Raw genomic sequence first — 19,402 nt, 5'->3', positions numbered from 1 at the left:
AGTCCAAGTGTGAGTCAAAAAGTCCCACATTGGATAGAAAAGACAAAGTTAAACACTATATAAGAATAAAGACCCATAACAACATTGCCTTAAGGTTTTGGTGTAAAAGTGGTGTCTAAGGTCTTATATGTGTAAGACTAATGTCATATAACCATATAGAACCACAATCTCCTAATGACCATAACCATGTCTATAAACATAACCTATAACCATATGAAACATAACCCAACACTAGGACACCCATGAGTAGAGATGTTAAAATTGGTTTCAACCCGTGAATCAATTTATTTCATCACGGATTTAAATTGGGTTGGGTTGAGAAAAATTTAACTTTTTTAAAAATGGATTGAACTCAACCCGACTCACTTAACCCATAGATTAAACGAGTTCGAGCTGGATTGAGGGTGGGTTGACCCACTTAACCCATCAACATTTTTTTACAATGTTCTTTTATTTTTTTAATAATTATTTACTACTTCTAATTATATAAGTTCATAATTTCATATTTTTAAATGTTAGAATGTTGCTCAATAATATTTGAATAGTTTGAATGTTTAATCAATTCGATTGTCAAGTTATATACGTGAATACTTTCATCTTTAATTATAATCTTTATAGTAAATTAGTCAAACAATCGTTTTATAAACAAATTTTTCTATATTTGTATGACAAAAATGTGTAGTTTTTTTTATTTATTTATATTTTGTTGAATAATATGACAAAAAATGTGTAATGTTAGTCATGTTTTCTTGGACTATATGGACATTTTCTTGGAAATAATTCATCATATATTGGTGGTGAGCATGATGAAAACATTTGTTCTTGATTTTATTGTGATTGTCATCTCATGGATTGTTTGAAAAATTATTTAAATATTTGAATACTTAAAAATAAATACATAAATAATTTTTTTATGTGGGTTGGTGAGCCAACCCACTTAATCCACCAACTCGTAGTGGGTTGAGCCGGGTTACAAAATTTCTGGCTCACCATAAAGTGAGTCTGGTTAGGTTCACTCATTTTCAACCCGACTCGTGATGAGCCAACCTGTGTGAGTCGGGTTGGCTCACTTTGACATGTCTACCCATGAGCAGATAATGGTATTCTCTATCATTTGTAGGGATGACAAAAATACTCATATTCACGGATAAAATCTGCAACAGATATTGACACACGCCGGTATTTGTTACTCATGGGTAGCGGGTATTTTAATATCCCTTTATAAACAGGTCGGGTGCGGATATTCTACTGATTTAAGTTTTATTAAGTTAAAATTTAATTTATATTTTCTTAGATTAAATTAAAGTTATATATATATATATATAATTTTATTTAAATTTTATTTTAAAAAATCATAAAATCTTTAAAAATATAATTAAAAGAGATTGTAACTAATGATAACTTTATTAAGGGTGTGCTCTTATGTGAGTGATGATTTGAGAAAGAGGGAGATGATTGATTTGGGTTGATTATAAGGTGATATTTATGTTATTTTTTTTTGTGGATTTGAGAGTGATAATAGAGTGAATTTTAGAGTAATTTTTGTAAAGGATTTGATTGATGTGACTAAAAAAATTAAATTTAATAGATGAAAATGTAGAATGACCTAATTATCCTTGGTGTTAAAAAAGTAAATAAAATGATGTTTATATAAGTTGTAATTAGTTTTTCATATATTACTATCATAAATACAAATATTATAAATATTTATCAATTGAAAACATAGTTGGAATGCGTGGCTTGACAGAGTTGGAATGACACAAAAAAAAAGTGAATGGAATGGAATAGATTCTACAAAAAATAGAACTGGTTAAAAGGAAGGCTCAAGAGAGTTGGAACCGGATCCAACAAAAAGTTGATAGGTTCAATTGAAGCATTGCAAAAATAGATGTGGTTATCCACAAAAATAGATCCGATTCCAAAAAGAGATGCAGATCCACAATGTTAAGACTCGACTTCGCAGCACCGTCAATAATGAGGGCAATACTGTAAAATCAGCTCAATCACTCTCTAATCTTTGCATGTCAAAAGGATGAGATGCAACCACAAATCTCTCAAATCGTCGATGTGATACGCTTTCAAATCTAAGGAAAAGAACACAAATATTCTTCAGGTTCATCGCTTCCTATCATCTCTACACAATAATCACTCACATAAGAACATGGTCTAAAAAATATATTAATTTATGGGATTTATTTAAAAATATAACTTTTTTATTATAAAATAATATTGTAATTAATGTAAGATGATACTGACTTTTACTATTCTCATTTAGCATAATTTTAACAAAAATAATAAAATTTATTTATCATTTTATATTAATTATAATATAATTTTTTATTAATTTTAAAATCTAAAATTTTTAATACATAAGTATAAATAGATAAGATAATGAGTAATTCTACTAAATTACAAAAAGAATAATAATAAAAATTTAATTAAAAGATATAAAGATTTTAAATATTCAAAATAAACAATTTTTTAAACTTAATTAAAAATACTCAAATTTATAAAAGCTTCATAGACCTAAAAGTTTATATATAGTGTTTTTATATTTAAGTATTTTGGATTATGATCACACCTTTCTGAACTAAAAAATTTAAGTAATTTCCCATTACGGCAAAAGGGTCCTTTGAGAGTGAAGGCACAAGAGGGCTTTTTTATTTAATGCTTTACTTTTAAAATTACGTATTAAAAGTAGTGTGTAAGTGGAATTTCTAGAAATCAAATATCGAAAAATCATTTGTGACATTTTTAACATATGGTTGAAAATGTTAAAATTTTTTGTTTTCAGGACGAAATGTTAGAACATGTCTTTTTTTATTTTATTTAAAGCGTGATACACTACAAATTTAATAGAAAAATATTACATTTTTATATAAGAAAAAAAAAAGTCATAATAGATAAGGATGTTATCTCACCCAACAAGAAAGTATTTTAATAAATAAGAAATGAACTCGCTCAGAAACTTCCTTCACTAGGAGATTCCCCGAGTGTACCTTCCTTTACTCTATAAAATAAATTCTTAAGTATTTTAACAAATGAAGACCCACCCACAAACTTTCCTCACTAGGTGTATATTTCCCCCAAGTGTACCTTCCTAATAAGTAAAACAAAAATCACATTTTTAACCATTTTTATTTCTAAAATATTTGAACTTTAATTAATTTTTAATTTTTTACTATACCATCATAATAATGCATTCTTTTCATGAAAAGCACAATTAAAAAAAAAAAACTTGTAAATTCTTAATACAGTTAATTAATTTTCTTAATATATGAGATATTTTTTCAATGCACTTAAAATTTAGTCCACTATGCTCCTTGTTCATATTTGGCATTGCCTAATCTTTGAAAAGTCGAAATATTTTGACGTGTGATAATTTTCAATTGTTGATTCTTTTGTAGACCTCAGCACTTGTCCTCTATCTCTTCTACTATGATTCCTTGACCTTTCCTAACTAACAACACATGTCACTTTTACACTACCTCATCAATTCTGTCCATTTCTTGTTTCTTATGTTTTGTATTTTAAAATGCATTTTTATTTAATTAATCTTTTAAGTTAAAAATTAAATTTGACACTGTCTTATTCGTATCTAATCCAATGAAAATAATTTTAAATAAATTTATAATCAATAATTGTAAAATGTATAAGAACTAATATTGATTTTAAAATAATCATAAAACTTAACTGATTGTTACTAGTTTACCTACCGCTTTCAAATGCCAAATATGCCGATATATATCAAAAGGAAATAATAGCATTATTGGTTTGTGTCTCACTTTGATCTATTGGTCATCTTCATAGAGAGTAAAACAGTAGAAATCATTTAGTGGTCGCGTTTATAAGTTTTGCTATATTCGGTGATTAAATATGTTTTTAATCTTTGAATTTATAAAATTAAAATTTGTTTGTGTTTGAATTTTGATGCATTTTAGCCGTCAAATTTTAAAAATAAAGAAATATAATCTTTTTAATCCAATTATATTAAGTTTTTTAACATAAATGAACATGTTAAAAAAATTTAATATAATTAAATTAAAATGACTATATCCATTACTTTTAAGATTTAGAGACTAAAATATATCAAAATTTTGAATAAGAACAAATTTCATCTTCAACGTCAAAATTTAGACACTAAAAAATATATTTAATCCTTAATTTAATATATGATAGAAATAAACACAATTTGAGAATAAAAAAAATTATATAAAACAAACTTATGTATCATAAACACAAGACTTTTGTATTATAAGAAAATGGGAAGTTGAAATTGTGTTTGTAAAATACGATTTCCTTATTCAAGCAAATTTTATTTAGTTTTGAGATTTTTTTACCATTTTTCCATTCTTATTTTTTTTTTTGGAGAAATTACACAAAAGTGATAAATTTTGTTGGAAACTAAATTTGTTTCTTGATTAAAAGTAGGTTTTGATTTTGAGAATCGGTGGCAGGTTTGCAGGTTTTTCTTGCCTATTCACTTAGGGGATTGAAATTTAAATCCAGATGTATTTTTCTAATGTAGGTCTTTTTTTTTAATATGTCCCTTAATGGCATATTGTGTAGGCTTCAATAACAAGAAGTGGATCATTTAATACTAATTATGACTAAATTTTCATTATTTTCTAATACTAAGGATTAGGTATGTACCAAACGCCCCTCGCTTTACATGTTGGAATATAATTAAGCTACAAAAATTTCGGTGTTTAATTATATCTATTGACAAATTCATATCATGCCACTACTTTAATTCTACGTGCGTCGTCATTCTGGCATATAAGGACACGAAAACTCTTAACAAAAACTCCTATTATTAATGGTAAAAAGTTAAGTCAATTTTGTTAATTGAATTAGTAGTTGTCAAGTGTTATTCAGTATTTAAAAAAGTTGTTACTCTAGGATTTCATTATAAGAACATTGAATTTAGCTGAATTTTGCAAGTTTCTTCACGTAACTCTTTTAGTTAATTATGTGTCTTTCCACACACATTTTTTATTTTAATTTTAAATGTATTTTTATAGTACGATATACAAAAAAAAAAATTACTTTTTTCAAAATGTTAAATTCAATGTTAAGTACCCCATAATTATTTCTTAAAAGTTCACGTACATAAAAGGAGCACTTGTATACATATATAAGGTCATTCACTTCCCACACGTATTCTGAAGGTGCATATTAAGGTTCCAAAGAGATTTAATATAGAAAAACAATTCCAAAGAAAAATATCTATCATCAAATATTCATCTCCTCTACGTATACGGTTTTCTGCAACTCTATTATCGGTTTTTGCAAAAAAAAGAAAACAACGGTGAAAGTCAAGGTTTGTGTGTGTTCTTCAGAATTTGAATACTATGGAACAGCGTTCTGAGTTTTCTTTTTTTGCCACCAACAGCATAATGAAGCTCATTTTGGCATTCTTTGACATATTCTTCTGACCTTTATAACCAGAAATGAAGCTTCAAGTTACTTGCAGGTTGATACTGGTAAGAGATGATGATGGAAACTAATACGAGGAAACAAGTTCCGCTCCAATGGTGGTTTAGAAAGGCTTTGCTTCTCAGCTTAATCTTTTTCGCTTTCTGCTCTGACACTTCTCAGAGTGTCTCGTTTAGGTTCTCCCTATACTCTTTGTTTTTCTTCATTATAATCAGCAATGTTGCTTTTTCTCTATGCTTATCTTCGTGTGACTGAAAAACGAAAAAGGAAATCATAAGATGAGAAAACGCAGTCAGAAAAAGACATCATGAAAAACTATGTACTTAGCAGCAGTCATGTTTTTCTGTCTGTTTTCAGAACTGTATAACTATATATGGTTTCTGTGACATGGTGCTTTTCACTTTCATCCTTTACTTTATGGTAGAAAAATGAGATTTTTGAAGTTAGCCATGAAAAAGAGTTTTGAATCCACGTCTTCTCCCGTTCCATGCATTTAATGACGCAAAATTTGATGAAAATGCAATTCACTATAACGTCTTTTAAGTCTCACCAAATGCATTATTCAAGAAGACTCTTTCTTGATCATAATAGTATAGGCTTATGGTCTACTTCAGATTCAACCCAATCTTCCTTTCAAAACATAACAATTTAAGGTTCATACACCTAAAATTGAAGTCTGTCATTTTTCATATTTATATATATGTATACGTGTTACTTTGCATGTTTATATATCTGCAACTTCATAGATTTTTCACTGGGTTTTATATTACTTTATTTCTCATATATTCTATTTCTCTCTCTCTTTTCATCTACATTTTATACTAGATATAGAATGTAAGCTATCAAGTTCCATATAAAATAGACACGGTAACGGTACCCTTTGAATTAGGATAATGATTTTTGATAACTAAATTTTTGTAACATATTTTAAATTTTTTTAATATAAAGAAATGAAAAAAAATAAAAAATAAAAAGTCATGTAGAAAATATCATGATAAAGTTGTAATAATTATTAAAAAATCATTTTTCTTTAAATTATTACTTTTCCTGTCACCTTTTAACTCTCTCTCTCTCCTCCTCTCTTTCTCAAGCAATAAACCTTATTATTTTAATCCTATACTTAAATATAAATATTAAGAAAAAAAAATCCTTAAAAATAAGTAGATTTAAATAAGGCCATGTTAATTATATATATTAAAATGAATTATTTTTACCTTTACTTCATATAACTGAATAAATATACTTGTGTGGGGACTGGGGTAGTTTTACATTAATTGATGCGCATAGGTAGGTGAAAGTAAATCGTTTTTCAAAATTGAACAACTTAAGTTGGCAAAATGTCCAATAGTAACTGCCCTTGACATTAAATGCCATCTTTCTCTTCCTTCAAGAATATAATGTAATGTGACACAAATAATTAACATTTCAACTATTTAATTCATATATGTAAATATATTGATTTTTTTCTGAGAATTTTTTTAACGATTATATATATAATATATTTTTTTATTATTAGCAGTATATTTTATATCATAGCGTATTAATTTTAAACTCATTATATTATGTTTACTTTTGTTTTGTTATTATAAAGACAAAAGGGAGTGTAAGAGTTTTTATTATTCTTTCCTCGCAAATATGCGAAGTTACTTTCTCTGAATTTCATTCTGTTTGGAAGTATAAGGAATATGAGAGGGGGAGTTTCTTAAAAATGGAAAATAAGTGAGTTTTATGTTTTTTTAGTTTGATTAAAAAAAGAAAGATTAAATAAAAATGAAGATATTATTTTAAAACGAATATAAACAAGAAGTTATTATTCTTATCTGAAAAATCATAGCTCCACTTTAGTTTTTCGGGCAAGGAAGCTAAATGAAAACATTTTGAGGTGAGTTCAAATGTTCTTTTTCCCCATTCTCTTTTTGTTGTTTCAACCAATGAGCAACATATTTTATTCGTTTTCTTTTTAAATCAATGATGAAAGGGATTGTGTTTTGTTTCCAATTCCAATAGCTAGGTTTCCAAAAACGTTCTTTTTCATGAATTACAATCATAATTAAGCACAACATACAGCTTTTGGGAAAAGCTAAAAACAACCGTTTTGTATAACTAAATATCAATTTGTATTATTATTATTATTACGTTGCTTATTACATATAACCTTTTTATATCTATTTTTCTTTTTCAAGTTACTCATTATTTTATCTTTTTCTAATAAAAAATCAGAAAATATTGTACAACTATGCATTCATTCATTTCGGTCTCAACTTTTGTTTATATGGACAAATTAATTTTGTTTACATCTATTACATTTTTTTTTAATCTTTTTCCTTATCATGTCATATATAATCTATAAATCTATTATTTTTGTGTAATTATTATACTTTTTTATTCTCTCTGATTTTTAACTTTCTTCTTTCCCTTCGATACTCCCACTTGCAGAAGGGGTTTGAAGACTACTACTGCTGCTGTCAAGCTGAATAAAAATGAAGACCAGGTGATAAATGTTCTTTTTAATGATAGAATTCATTCAGGATATTGAAAAAAAGAAAGAAAGAAATAACCATTTATTGGTTTTGATTTTGTTGTCAAATACTTAGGTTTTAACAGTTTAAAGTCTTGAGATGATTTTCAGGTAGTGATCGGAAACGGCATAGTTTCCCTGAATTTGTCAAATCCCGAAGGCTATATTATTGGACTATATTATGACGGAACTCAGAATATACTTGATAATAAAAACGAACAATTTGATAGAGGGTATGTATATATCTTACACTTATTCACGCTAAATAAATTACATTGAAGTTATGTTCGATTTTCTTACAATGTATATCATGGAAAAAAGGTTAATTCGATCCACATTAAGTCATGGCTAGTTTTTCATAACAAATAACCTCATATTTATAGGTACTTAGACGTTGTTTGGAACGAAGCAGGACAACCTGGGATCTTTGAGAGGTACAGTATTTGCATTATTTTAGAAAATATCGATTAATTTAAACTTCTATAGACAAATTTGATCAACCTTCGTTATGCATGCAGCCATGCATTATGCTCTGTTTCAGTTAAAGAGACAAATTAATGATTGATACTGTGCTGCAGAATCCATGGGACAAAATTCTCAGTCATTGAAGCAAGTGATACTGTGGTGGAGATTTCCTTTTTAAAATCATGGAGTGCTTCCATGAAAGGCTCAAGTGTACCCATAAACATAGACTTAAGGTGTGGATTTCAAACTCAAATGATTTCGTACACTTTGAAACAGATGCAGAATTAGCACCTCAACATTGTCTGACATAAACGTATTTTGGTGCAGGTATATATTGCGAAGAGGCGATTCTGGGTTTTATTCATACGCAATATTTACTCGTCCACCAGGACTTCCTGCAGTCACGGTTGATCAAATTAGAATTGTTTACAAACTCGACGAAGACAGGTAACTAGAAAATTGTTGCTGTGAGACAAGTTAAAAAACATAATTTGCCTTTGATTTTGAAAAAATTAATGTTGGTAATTTTCATTGACTCGTAAAAAACAATGTTGATTAGTTTGAGGTTAATATCATTTTAAAAGTGGAAGAGTAAAGAAAAATGATGCAGGTTCCACTATATGGCCATATCTGATACAAGGCAAAGGAAGATGCCAACTGCAGAAGACAGAAGAACGGGCCAGGTCCTGGCGTATCCTGAAGCTGTTCTCTTAACCCATGAAACTGACCCACAAATTCGAGGAGAGGTGATTCTTTATTGGTTATGCCTCTGGTTGAATTGACATTGAATCTTTCTATTTTATTTTTGTTGATTGTAATGTGTCTGAATCGAAAAATTTGTTGGGTTTTAGGTTGATGATAAATACCAATACTCGACAGAGAACAAAGATAACTCTGTTCATGGGTGGATTACAGAGGATGATTCAGCACCAGTGGGTTTCTGGGTGATAACTCCCAGTAATGAGTTCCGCAATGGTGGGCCCGTTAAACAAGAACTCACTTCTCATGTTGGCCCAACTTCTCTTTCCGTAAGACCTAACGAATCCCTCAATGCATCAACAATTTCTTATTAGAGTTTCCTCTTGTCTTAAGTAGATAATTGGTATTAAACATGTTACAGAAAATTATAATACTATGTTAAACATGTATCAGTATTTGAATATTATCATTCAGATTAATACTTCTGTACTTCTGCTTTCGTTGTTGTTGTTGTTCTAACCTTCTTATTGTTTGTGTGTGCAGATGTTTACTAGCACTCATTATGCTGGTAAGAAGGTAATCATTGCATTTGATGAAGGGGAGACTTATAAAAAAGTTTTTGGGCCAATTTTTGTTTACCTTAACTCTGCTACAACCAAAACTCAGTTTAAGTCTCTGTGGGCAGATGCTGTAGAACAGGTACTTATTATTACCTTTAACACTCACATATGATCGATCATTCATTGTACATTATTCCAGTGAAGTATTATATTATGACACAATATATTGTTGTTCTTTGGCAAATTAGTTATCCAATGAAGAAAAAAAATGGCCTTATGATTTCATTGGATCAAAAGATTTTTTTCCACCCAGTCAACGGGGAATGGTGTCAGGAAAACTTCAAGTTAAAGATGGGTATATGATAATTCTTTATTTGCCTTCATTTTATTGTTTGATTACATAGAATCAACTTATATTACTTTGTCTAATTCATTAGGGGAGGGACCACTCAACCAGCTAAAAGTTCTTACGTTGGTCTAGCTTTACCTGGAGATGCAGGATCATGGCAAATAGAAAGCAAGGTAGTGAGTTTTAATATCTTGAATTTTGAATGACTAGTGAAGCATTCAGCTAAAATGTGTTTGCCCTTTGTATGATATTCACAGGGTTATCAATTCTGGACTCAAACTGACAAAGATGGAAGCTTCTCAATTACAAATATTGTACCTGGGAGTTACAACTTGTATGCATGGGTCCCTGGTTTCATTGGAAATTATAAATATGAAGTCAATGTTGATATCAAACCAGGTAAAATATCTTCTTCTCTCAAGTGTGTTAAGTATAAAAATAGTTATGCTTTTATCCAAAGATTTAAACTTTTGGAGCAATTGATTCATGGCATGGCATTAGAATAGAGTTCACTTTTGTTGCCTTAATAAAAAGTTAGTTTTCACTTAAAAATTTAAACTTTTGAGATGTCATGATACCCAGATTAATTATAACTTGTTTCCTAAGATAACTTGTATGTAAAATGTAATGTAGGAGACAACATAAACTTGGGTTCACTTGTATACAGTCCTCCAAGAAATGGTCCTACTTTATGGGAAATTGGGATCCCAGATAGGTCAGCTGCGGAGTTCTATGTACCAGACCCTTACCCAAAGCTTGTGAACAAATTGTACCTAAACGATAGCAAAAACAGGTTAGCCCAAAACTCATTGTCAACAACAAATTTTGACACTTTATTTTCAGTTTTCCTCAAAGTATTTCTACTGTGACAGGTTTAGGCAATACGGCTTGTGGGGACGTTACACTGATTTATATCCAAAAAAAGATCTCATTTTCACAGTCGGTGTTTCTGAGTATCAGAAGGATTGGTTTTATGCTCAAGTTACCAGGTAAATTTTGTTTAACATACAGAAATTTTTATGATTGTCATCATCAGTTTAGTTTTCTCCTCTAAATTACACACTGATGCATATAGGACCACAGAACCGGGCAAATTCGTTCCAACCACATGGCAGATTCAATTCCAGCTTGAGAATATCATAAAGGGAGCAAACTACACACTGCAATTGGCCTTGGCATCTGCCACTAATTCTGAATTGGAGGTACAACAGTTTACTTTTTTCATGATTGATCCTTTTTTTCTGCTATATATGAGTATCATGTATAACATGTTTTGAGATAAATGATCAGGTTAGGATCAACAAGCCGAATTCAAACCCTCCATACTTCTCATCACAAGATTTAATTGGCAGTGACAATGCCATAGCGAGGCACGGCATCCATGGATTGTATAAGTTGTACAGTGTAGGTGTAGACAGTAATCAATTGGTAAAAGGAAAAAACACCATCTATTTGACACAGTCAAATGCCAAAACTCCATTTGAAGGAATTATGTATGATTATATTCGATTGGAGACTCCTCCAACAACTAAAAAATAAACTTCATTGTGCCTTGAACTTGTATAGTTGAGTGATCTGCATTAGGATTCTTTCATCTTGTAATTTGCAGACAAGCATGCATCATAACATCAGCTTTTGCATATAGGAATCATGAAATTATGATCAGAGAATAAAACCGGTATTTTCTTTTAATATACCTGTGTCTTCTTGCTTGTTGTATTTGTATGACGAAGAATATTGATATTAAGAGATGGATAGGTTGCTTATTTTTTGTTGTTATTAATCCATTTTGCTGATACAGAATTATAAAAAAAAAATCTTTAAAAATTTGATGTATTTGGTGCTCGAAAATTAATTTGATGGGTGATCAATACTTTTTTCAGTTTGAACTTCAATGATCATAATCCCCTTCAAATTTTGAAATGGAAGCCTGTAAAAAATTGTTTGCTTCAGTTGCCATGTACAGAGCTAGAAGAATATTACATATTTATTAAAAGAAATGGGCTGACACAAGAAAATGCAATGAAGAAATATAATGTAACAGTATATTGGTATACCACAAATAAACTCAGAGAGAGAACAGAATAGAATTTTACACTTTGTAAGTATTATTCAGTCAACACTGATCACAGAGTTAGCAAAGGCTATATATACAAGAAACAAGGAGACAATAGGAAAGTTAACTAAGCTAACTGTCACGTGTAGAAAAACAGAAAAAAACAGTAACAGGCAATTCCGGTTTGATAAACTAACAGCACAGCCACGTTTAACAACCCATAAAAACGTGTAAGACTAAAACTAGTTTTTCAATCTCTAACCATGTCGAACAAGAAACTCAATTGACTAATAAAAACCAAATCCTAACAAAAACTCAATACGACAAACACACATAATGCTAAGAACAAAAACAAAAAGATTCATTCTCATACCCTACGTTCAGTTTCTGAAATCTAAAACACTTATGCATACTCTTTATTCAGGAACTTGGCTTCAACGTGTTTCCAATATCAATAACAAATCGATACTTCACATCTGCTTTGAGGAGGCGTTCCATTGCAGTGTTCACATAATCCATTTCAATAACTTCGATATCAGGTTTCACATCATGCTTCGCAGCAAAATCGATCATTTCTTGCGTCTCTTTCATCCCTCCAATTGCACTGCCACCAACCATCTTCCTCCCTGTCAATTGTGCAGAGTTATGGTGAGAATAGTAATCACATCACGATTCAAAACCCGGAAGTGTGTAATTGATGATATTATTTTCTATGCATGCTTACCCGTAAGTAAAGAAAATGCTGGAACCTCCAGAGGCTTCTCTGGTGCACCAACCATGACTAATTTACCATGAGCCTTCAACAGGCCAATCAAAGGCACGAGAGAATGATCAGCAGAAACTGTGTCAATGATTCCATCAAAGGTTCCCATTACAGCCTACACAGACGTTTTAGTCATGAACATTAGAAGTTGGTGAATGCTTTTACTTGCAACAAAGAAGCAACTTTATAACACACACACCATGTAACTAGTGACAAACAATTTGCATGTAGTTTCTTAAAAATGTCACCAGAACTTTTCTAACCCTAGTATTTTGAAGGAAAAAAAAAAAGAACCTAATTTTTGTTACTATAAATTTTGTGAGTAATAATTACCATCATCTCATCTTGTTCACGGCTAACAACAAATGAGTCAGCTCCCATTTGTTCAATGGCATCCTTCTTTTTGTTGGGAGAGGTACTAATTACGGTGACCTTAAGTCCAAGAGCTTTGGCAAACTTGACAGCCATGTGACCAAGTCCACCAAGACCAACCACACCAATATGAAGTCCAGGCTTGTCAAGTCCATAATATTTCAAAGGGCTATACACTGAGATTCCAGCACACAGGAGAGGTGCAGCAGCATCAAGAGGTAGGCTATCTGGAATGCGAACCACAAAGTGTTCATCTACAACCATTGAGTCAGAGTAGCCTCCGTATGTTATGGTGCCATCAACATACTTCCCACTGTATGTGAAAATCATTTTGGGACAGTAATTCTCAAGACCTTCACTACAGTTCTGACATGAGTTACAGGATCCAGCCATGCCCCCCACACCAACTCTGTCTCCAACTTTGAACTTTTGCACCTTGCTTCCCACTTCTGTCACCACACCGGAAACCTCGTGCCTACACAATCCAATCAAATTTAACATGTTATATCATGAACTGACCTTCACTTACATTTAGAAACTTCAAAAATGATTGTGTAGTGTTGTAAGATTCAATCTCAGGTGAAAAGAAGGATCTGCAAGGTTTTGGAAATTATCTGACTATTTTCAATTTAAGTAAACTTTTAAACCAGTCCTTCATATACTAAAGACACAAACTTATTTGTACAAGGAGAAAGAAAAAAATATGGAAATGAAAAGAATGTTAAAATTTGAGAAAGATTTTCCTAGAAATGATAAAGCATGTATAAAATATAGAATAAACTCTCTTAAAATATAAAAAATAGACTGTATAAAAATATATAGAATAAATTCGATAAAAGTACAAATCAATAGACTGATTTAATGTACGAATAACAAATCTTATCCATCGCATCAGAATGTAGAAAAGGAAAAGAAAAGCACATTATATATTATTGACATATACATACCCAGGAACAATAGGATAGATTGAACAGCCCCAGACATTCTTTAACATATGTAAGTCTGAGTGACATATTCCACAGTACATTACTTTAATTGCAACATCTTTCTCCCCTGTTGCCCTGTCAAAATTATACATGTCAACATCTTTTCAAAACTCAATTAAAAATTAAATTATCACTGAAGATTCCTATTTATTTTGGCATTCAAAAAATAAAAAGATATTAAATACTTTTTCGTTATCAAATTTAACTTGTGTATATATATTAGGTTGGACACTTCCAAAAAGTTCAAACTTATCAAAATCATATTCCTAATAACACTTCTTCGGATATATGAATTTGACTCTTTTATACTCATATTTAATATTAATAAAATTTAATCTATTTATTTGTGTCATTCCATATTGAAATGGTTTTTCAGATTAATACTATTGATATTTTTTTTATGATTGTTATTAGCACGTTCATTATCGTTGCTCTCAATGAGTTGTTACAAGTTTGGAAAATTATTTAGAATGCATACTTGAATATTTTTTTATTGTTATGTTATCGTTTCCTCTATATATTCAAATCCTACCTCTCTAATTATTTTATTTTAATTTTTGGAAAATATTTTTTCCACTATGTAGATCATTTGCATTTGAGCCCTTGTTCAAAATTTAAAGAAAACTAATTCAACATCAGTAAAATGTAGAGAAATAGAACAGTAAAAAAAATCAAGAGAAGAACAGAATAACAATAATCAAATTAAAAATTACAAAAATAAAAAAATAAAAAATTCAATTAAAAAATGTTGAGATTTAGATGTTAGAGACAAAGAAAAACATATTTAAGTCAATAATTCATACTTTATCTCATTGATCAAATATCCTTGAAAACAAAAGAAAAATGAATGAATAAAAGTAATTTGAAAACATGAAAAATGTATAAGGAATGGTGCCCGATGCATACCTTCTGGAGAAGTTGAAAGGGGAGAGAATGGCAGAAGTGTCCCTTGCTGCCCATCCAAATGCCTTGTTGGGATGCTCTGTCTCTGCTTCTGAAGCCATTTCAATTGCAGAACAGAGAGTAATAAGAGAGTCAAAACGTTGCACTTCTTAATGCTTAGTTCAAAGAGTGCCTCTGAGAGAAAAATTGAGGGTAACAGCAATAGCAGAACCCATATTTAACCAGTGATGCCAACTGCTGCAATTAACTGAAACACAGATTGGATTCAGAAATAAGTCAAATAGTAAATATACAATTAATATTTCTATTGTTTTTAATGATAAGTATATGTTTGGCATTTTTTTTTTCATTTTTTAACCAAATTTAATATTAAGTACGTAGATTAACATTACACTTTAGATATGCTTTTAGTTTTTATCTCGATCACATGAAGTTTCGGCATGGTTATTATGGTGGGAGAAAGAAGTCTGCTTAGAGTGTTAGCCCTGAGGTGAGATAAATTATAAAATTATAACCTAACTTCAGCCACCAAGTTTATAGAGAATTCCGACTCATTAAGAACTCCAGTTTATTCTCTTAGATAACCCTTTAGGCACTTCCTCACTTCCTCTGAAAACATATCCATAATTGAACCCAGATTATCCAAACCCAGTTTATGAAAGCCAGTTTCTGAAAATCCTGTAATGGATTTCGAAATCTAGAAAAATCTAAAATAGGATTTGGATTTCTAGGAAAATTTAGAATCGTATTTCAAAATACTAGAAATAATACATAATCAAATTTCAAAATTTGAAAAAATCCAGAAATGAATTTTAAAATTCGAGAAAATCCAAAGTCAGATTTCAATATTCGGGAAAATCCAGAACCAGATTTTAAAATTTGGAGATTTCCAGAACCGGATTTTCCGGTTTCTGAAAATACAAAACCCTATTTCACAATCCAAAAAATATATAGAACCGATATCCAAAAAATTCCAAAATCTGAAAAATTATGAAACCAGATTTGAAAATCCGTGAAATATATATAATCTGAAGGGTTAGAATGGGCATCACTTTGAGGTACAGAAGGAAACTGTGAGGTACAGGAAGAAAGCCCTAGTTATGTTAGATAAGAAAAAAATGGCTCCCACGAAATTGAAATTAGACGTATTATAATATTAAAAACATAAAATACTCTAGTCATCACTTTATGTACGGATACGATATATTTATCAAGTATGACACGACGTGCTGATATATTTATTTTAAAAATAATAAAATATATATATTAAAAAGTGTGTTATAATTCTTAAAAATACAATAAATATAGTTGTTATTTATGAATCAAAATTAAAATTATATATATTAATCGTTGTTAATATAAAAATTTATAAATTACCATCTCGTATAAATACATTATATGATAAATTACATACTTTGTTGATGGATTAAATTATTTTAAAATTATATGATTGATATCGGGAGAATCAAATACTTTGTGGAATACACGTGTACAGTATCCATTATCCACATGTACATTTAATATATTATATTATGCACACTGAAGTATGAAGTATGGATCCATCGTAGCTCATCTATCATGCCTTAAAAAAATGAGCCCCACTCATACATTCACGCCACACTGCTATAGATCCACATTAAAAAAAATTCAAAGAAAACATAAAATCAGACACAGCCTTGAATAGCATTTCCAGAAACAGAAACTCCAAAGTCTCAAAACACAGTTCAAACTATTATCAAGTAAAATGGCAAGATGAGAGCAAGGCAGTGAATCCTATAGAAACTAAACCAGAAAAAAGAAAAGAAAAAAAAATAATACAGGGAATAGGGAGCAAGGCCGGGAGAGAATCGGACTTACCGAAGAACGGAATCGGGTTGCTGGTGATGAACCTCGCTGACGCTATCGAAGCTGGAGAATCCGCAGCGAACCCGAACGGAGAAGGTTCCAGAGGGTCTGGCGGAACTCGTCGGAATCTCGCTGATATCTCGCCGGCGTTCGGAAGTTGCAGATTGTTGAGCGAGGGATTGAGGGCAGGAAACGAAAAGCATGTGGTTGGGTCTGTGGTGAGCTTCGTGTGTGAAGAAGAAGGGAGAACGAAGAAGGAAGGTGTGCTCTGTTGGGGATGAACTGGAGATGAGAAAGGAGGGGAAGGTAAGATTCGTATCTGTGGATGAAAAATTAGGGAAAAATAGGAAGAAGATGAGTTGGAAGAAAGTTGAGGGAGTGATGACTGTGGAAGAATAATATAAGAAAGAAAAGAGAGAAAGTGCAGCCTTCTGGTGGGTGTTGCATTAGCTGATAGCACATAATATATTAATTCATTAAATAAATCAAATTTATATTTATTAGAAAAATATATTATTATATAATTATGATTTTGTATTTTTTTAAATAAAAAAAATTCTTATTAACCTTGTTAGTATATATATATATATATATATATATATATATATATATATATATATATATATATATAATATGTATTATTTTTAGTTAGATATGTCATTTTATTTAAATAAATTTATCCAATAAGGATTAATTAAGTTTATTTTTTCATTTAATTCTATTTATTTGTTAAACCATACTCATATTTTAATTTGGATCATATATCCGTGTTCAACACGTATCCATGTCTAACAAGTATATGTGTCCGATACTTTAGGATATTTTGTTAACGCTATACTGATCAATGAAGTATTTAATCTATAAAATAATAGTATTTTTATGACGACAATAATTTATAATTTTTTATGTTAACAACTCTAATACATATAATTTTAATTTGCATTCACAAAACATCAATCATATATTTTTTATTTTTTAAAATATTGTACATACATTTTTCAATACACATATATCACGTATCTTATTATTTTTATTTTTTAAATTAATATATGAATATATCGGATAGGTGTCGTATTCGATATAACATATATCATAGCTAGAGAATACCTAGGGACGGGAGACAACTCTCTCTAAGGAACTCGGCAAAATAGCTCCGTAACTTCGGGAGAATGGATGCCTCCTCACAAAGGGGGTCGCAGTGACCAGGCCCGAGCGACTATTTACCAAAAGCACAGGCCTCCACAAAGTCGTAAGACCATGTATGGAGGCTGACGCCTGCCCAGTGCCGGAAGGTCAAGGAAGTTGGTGACTTGATGACAGGGGAGCCGACGACAGAAGCCTCGGTGAACGGCGATCGTAACTATAACGGTCCTAAGGTAGCGAAATTCCTTGTCGGGTAAGTTTCGACCCGCACGAAAGACGTAACGATTTGGACACTGTCTCGGAGAGAGACTCGGTGAAATAGACATGTCTGTGAAAATGCGGACTACCTGCACCTGGACAGAAAGACCCTATGAAGCTTACAATATTTTTTTATAATTTTTGTTGTATGTAATTTTAACATAACATTGTATAATAAAAAGTTTAATTCCAATTTTAAATGTTAAGTAATTAAAAATGTTTAAAATTATATAATAATCAATTCTCTTCATAAAATTAAAATAAATGATAATATATAAAAATAAACAAAGAATGATAAAAACATGTATTAAAATATAAATACTGTAATGGAAGAAAAATAAATAAAATAGAAACTGTAAGTTAAAATTAAAATAAACTACTTTAATATTCTTCTCCAACTCCGTCATAAATTAGTCAAATAATACTCCGTGACTGTTTTCTAACGCTGTGTTCACTTGGAGGAGAGTAATTAGGAGAGAGTGAGTGGATGGATTTGAGTTGATTTAAAAATGAATTTTGTGTTTTTTTTCTTAAGGATTTAGAAGTGATGGCGAGTAAATTTAGAAGTAATTTTTGTGAAAGTTTGTGAAAAATTTGATTGATGTGATAGATTAAAAAATATGTTTTAATAGAAGTAATAATGAGATTACCATTTTGCCTTTAGTTTAATAAGTATTATAAATTGATCTTTGTGAGTAAATCTATTTTCATAATTTTTTTTAAACACTACAAATGAAAATAAATAAAAAATCTACGCAAAAAGAAAATAATAAAAAACTGCTACAAACCAAGCAACCACGAAAAGCAGGATCGGATCTGCACTATGTGGATCCAATCCTCAAAATCGCATATCCGATCCATGCCAATGGGATCGAATCTCAACACCCCCATATTTGATCCATGCACGTGAGAGAGGAGGGGATAAACTTGTAATAGCGCAATTTAATCCTAACAATCAGCTCATAACGGGAGAGATTACTAATCCTTTGGATCTCTGTAATCATCGTTATGTCATCCGCACAAAATCTCGTAAACAAACATTATAT

General features: G+C 30.4%; 2 protein-coding genes across 2 annotated transcripts; one reads left to right on the top strand and one right to left on the bottom strand.

Annotated features, from left to right (window-relative positions):
• Positions 1-5,168: 5,168 nt before the first annotated feature.
• On the top strand, positions 5,169-11,722 carry LOC114168587 (uncharacterized). Its single transcript, XM_028053477.2, has 17 exons — positions 5,169-5,323; positions 5,452-5,615; positions 7,876-7,930; positions 8,069-8,190; positions 8,341-8,391; positions 8,536-8,655; positions 8,750-8,869; positions 9,033-9,168; positions 9,274-9,450; positions 9,665-9,820; positions 9,930-10,036; positions 10,119-10,203; positions 10,288-10,429; positions 10,664-10,823; positions 10,903-11,019; positions 11,106-11,232; positions 11,321-11,722. Exons 2-17 carry the CDS (start codon positions 5,494-5,496, stop codon positions 11,567-11,569), a joined length of 2,046 nt encoding a protein of 681 aa, XP_027909278.2. The 5' UTR covers positions 5,169-5,323; positions 5,452-5,493; the 3' UTR covers positions 11,570-11,722.
• Positions 11,723-12,107: 385 nt separating this feature from the next.
• LOC114173304 (putative mannitol dehydrogenase) lies at positions 12,108-17,383 on the bottom strand. Its single transcript, XM_028057598.2, has 6 exons — positions 16,968-17,383; positions 15,114-15,357; positions 14,169-14,282; positions 13,183-13,696; positions 12,811-12,964; positions 12,108-12,712 (listed from the first exon to the last, which is right to left on the bottom strand). The coding sequence occupies exons 2-6, from the start codon at positions 15,209-15,211 to the stop codon at positions 12,507-12,509; spliced, it is 1,086 nt and encodes a 361-aa protein (XP_027913399.2). The 5' UTR covers positions 15,212-15,357; positions 16,968-17,383; the 3' UTR covers positions 12,108-12,506.
• Positions 17,384-19,402: the final 2,019 nt, after the last annotated feature.

Source organism: Vigna unguiculata, chromosome 2 (assembly GCF_037176805.1).
Source record: "Vigna unguiculata cultivar grain cowpea cultivar isolate G323 ecotype 2 chromosome 2, ASM3717680v1, whole genome shotgun sequence".
In the NCBI taxonomy this organism is placed as follows: domain Eukaryota; kingdom Viridiplantae; phylum Streptophyta; class Magnoliopsida; order Fabales; family Fabaceae; genus Vigna; species Vigna unguiculata.
The sequence above is the reverse complement of the archived record's forward strand: the minus strand, read 5'-3'. Positions and strand labels throughout refer to the sequence as shown.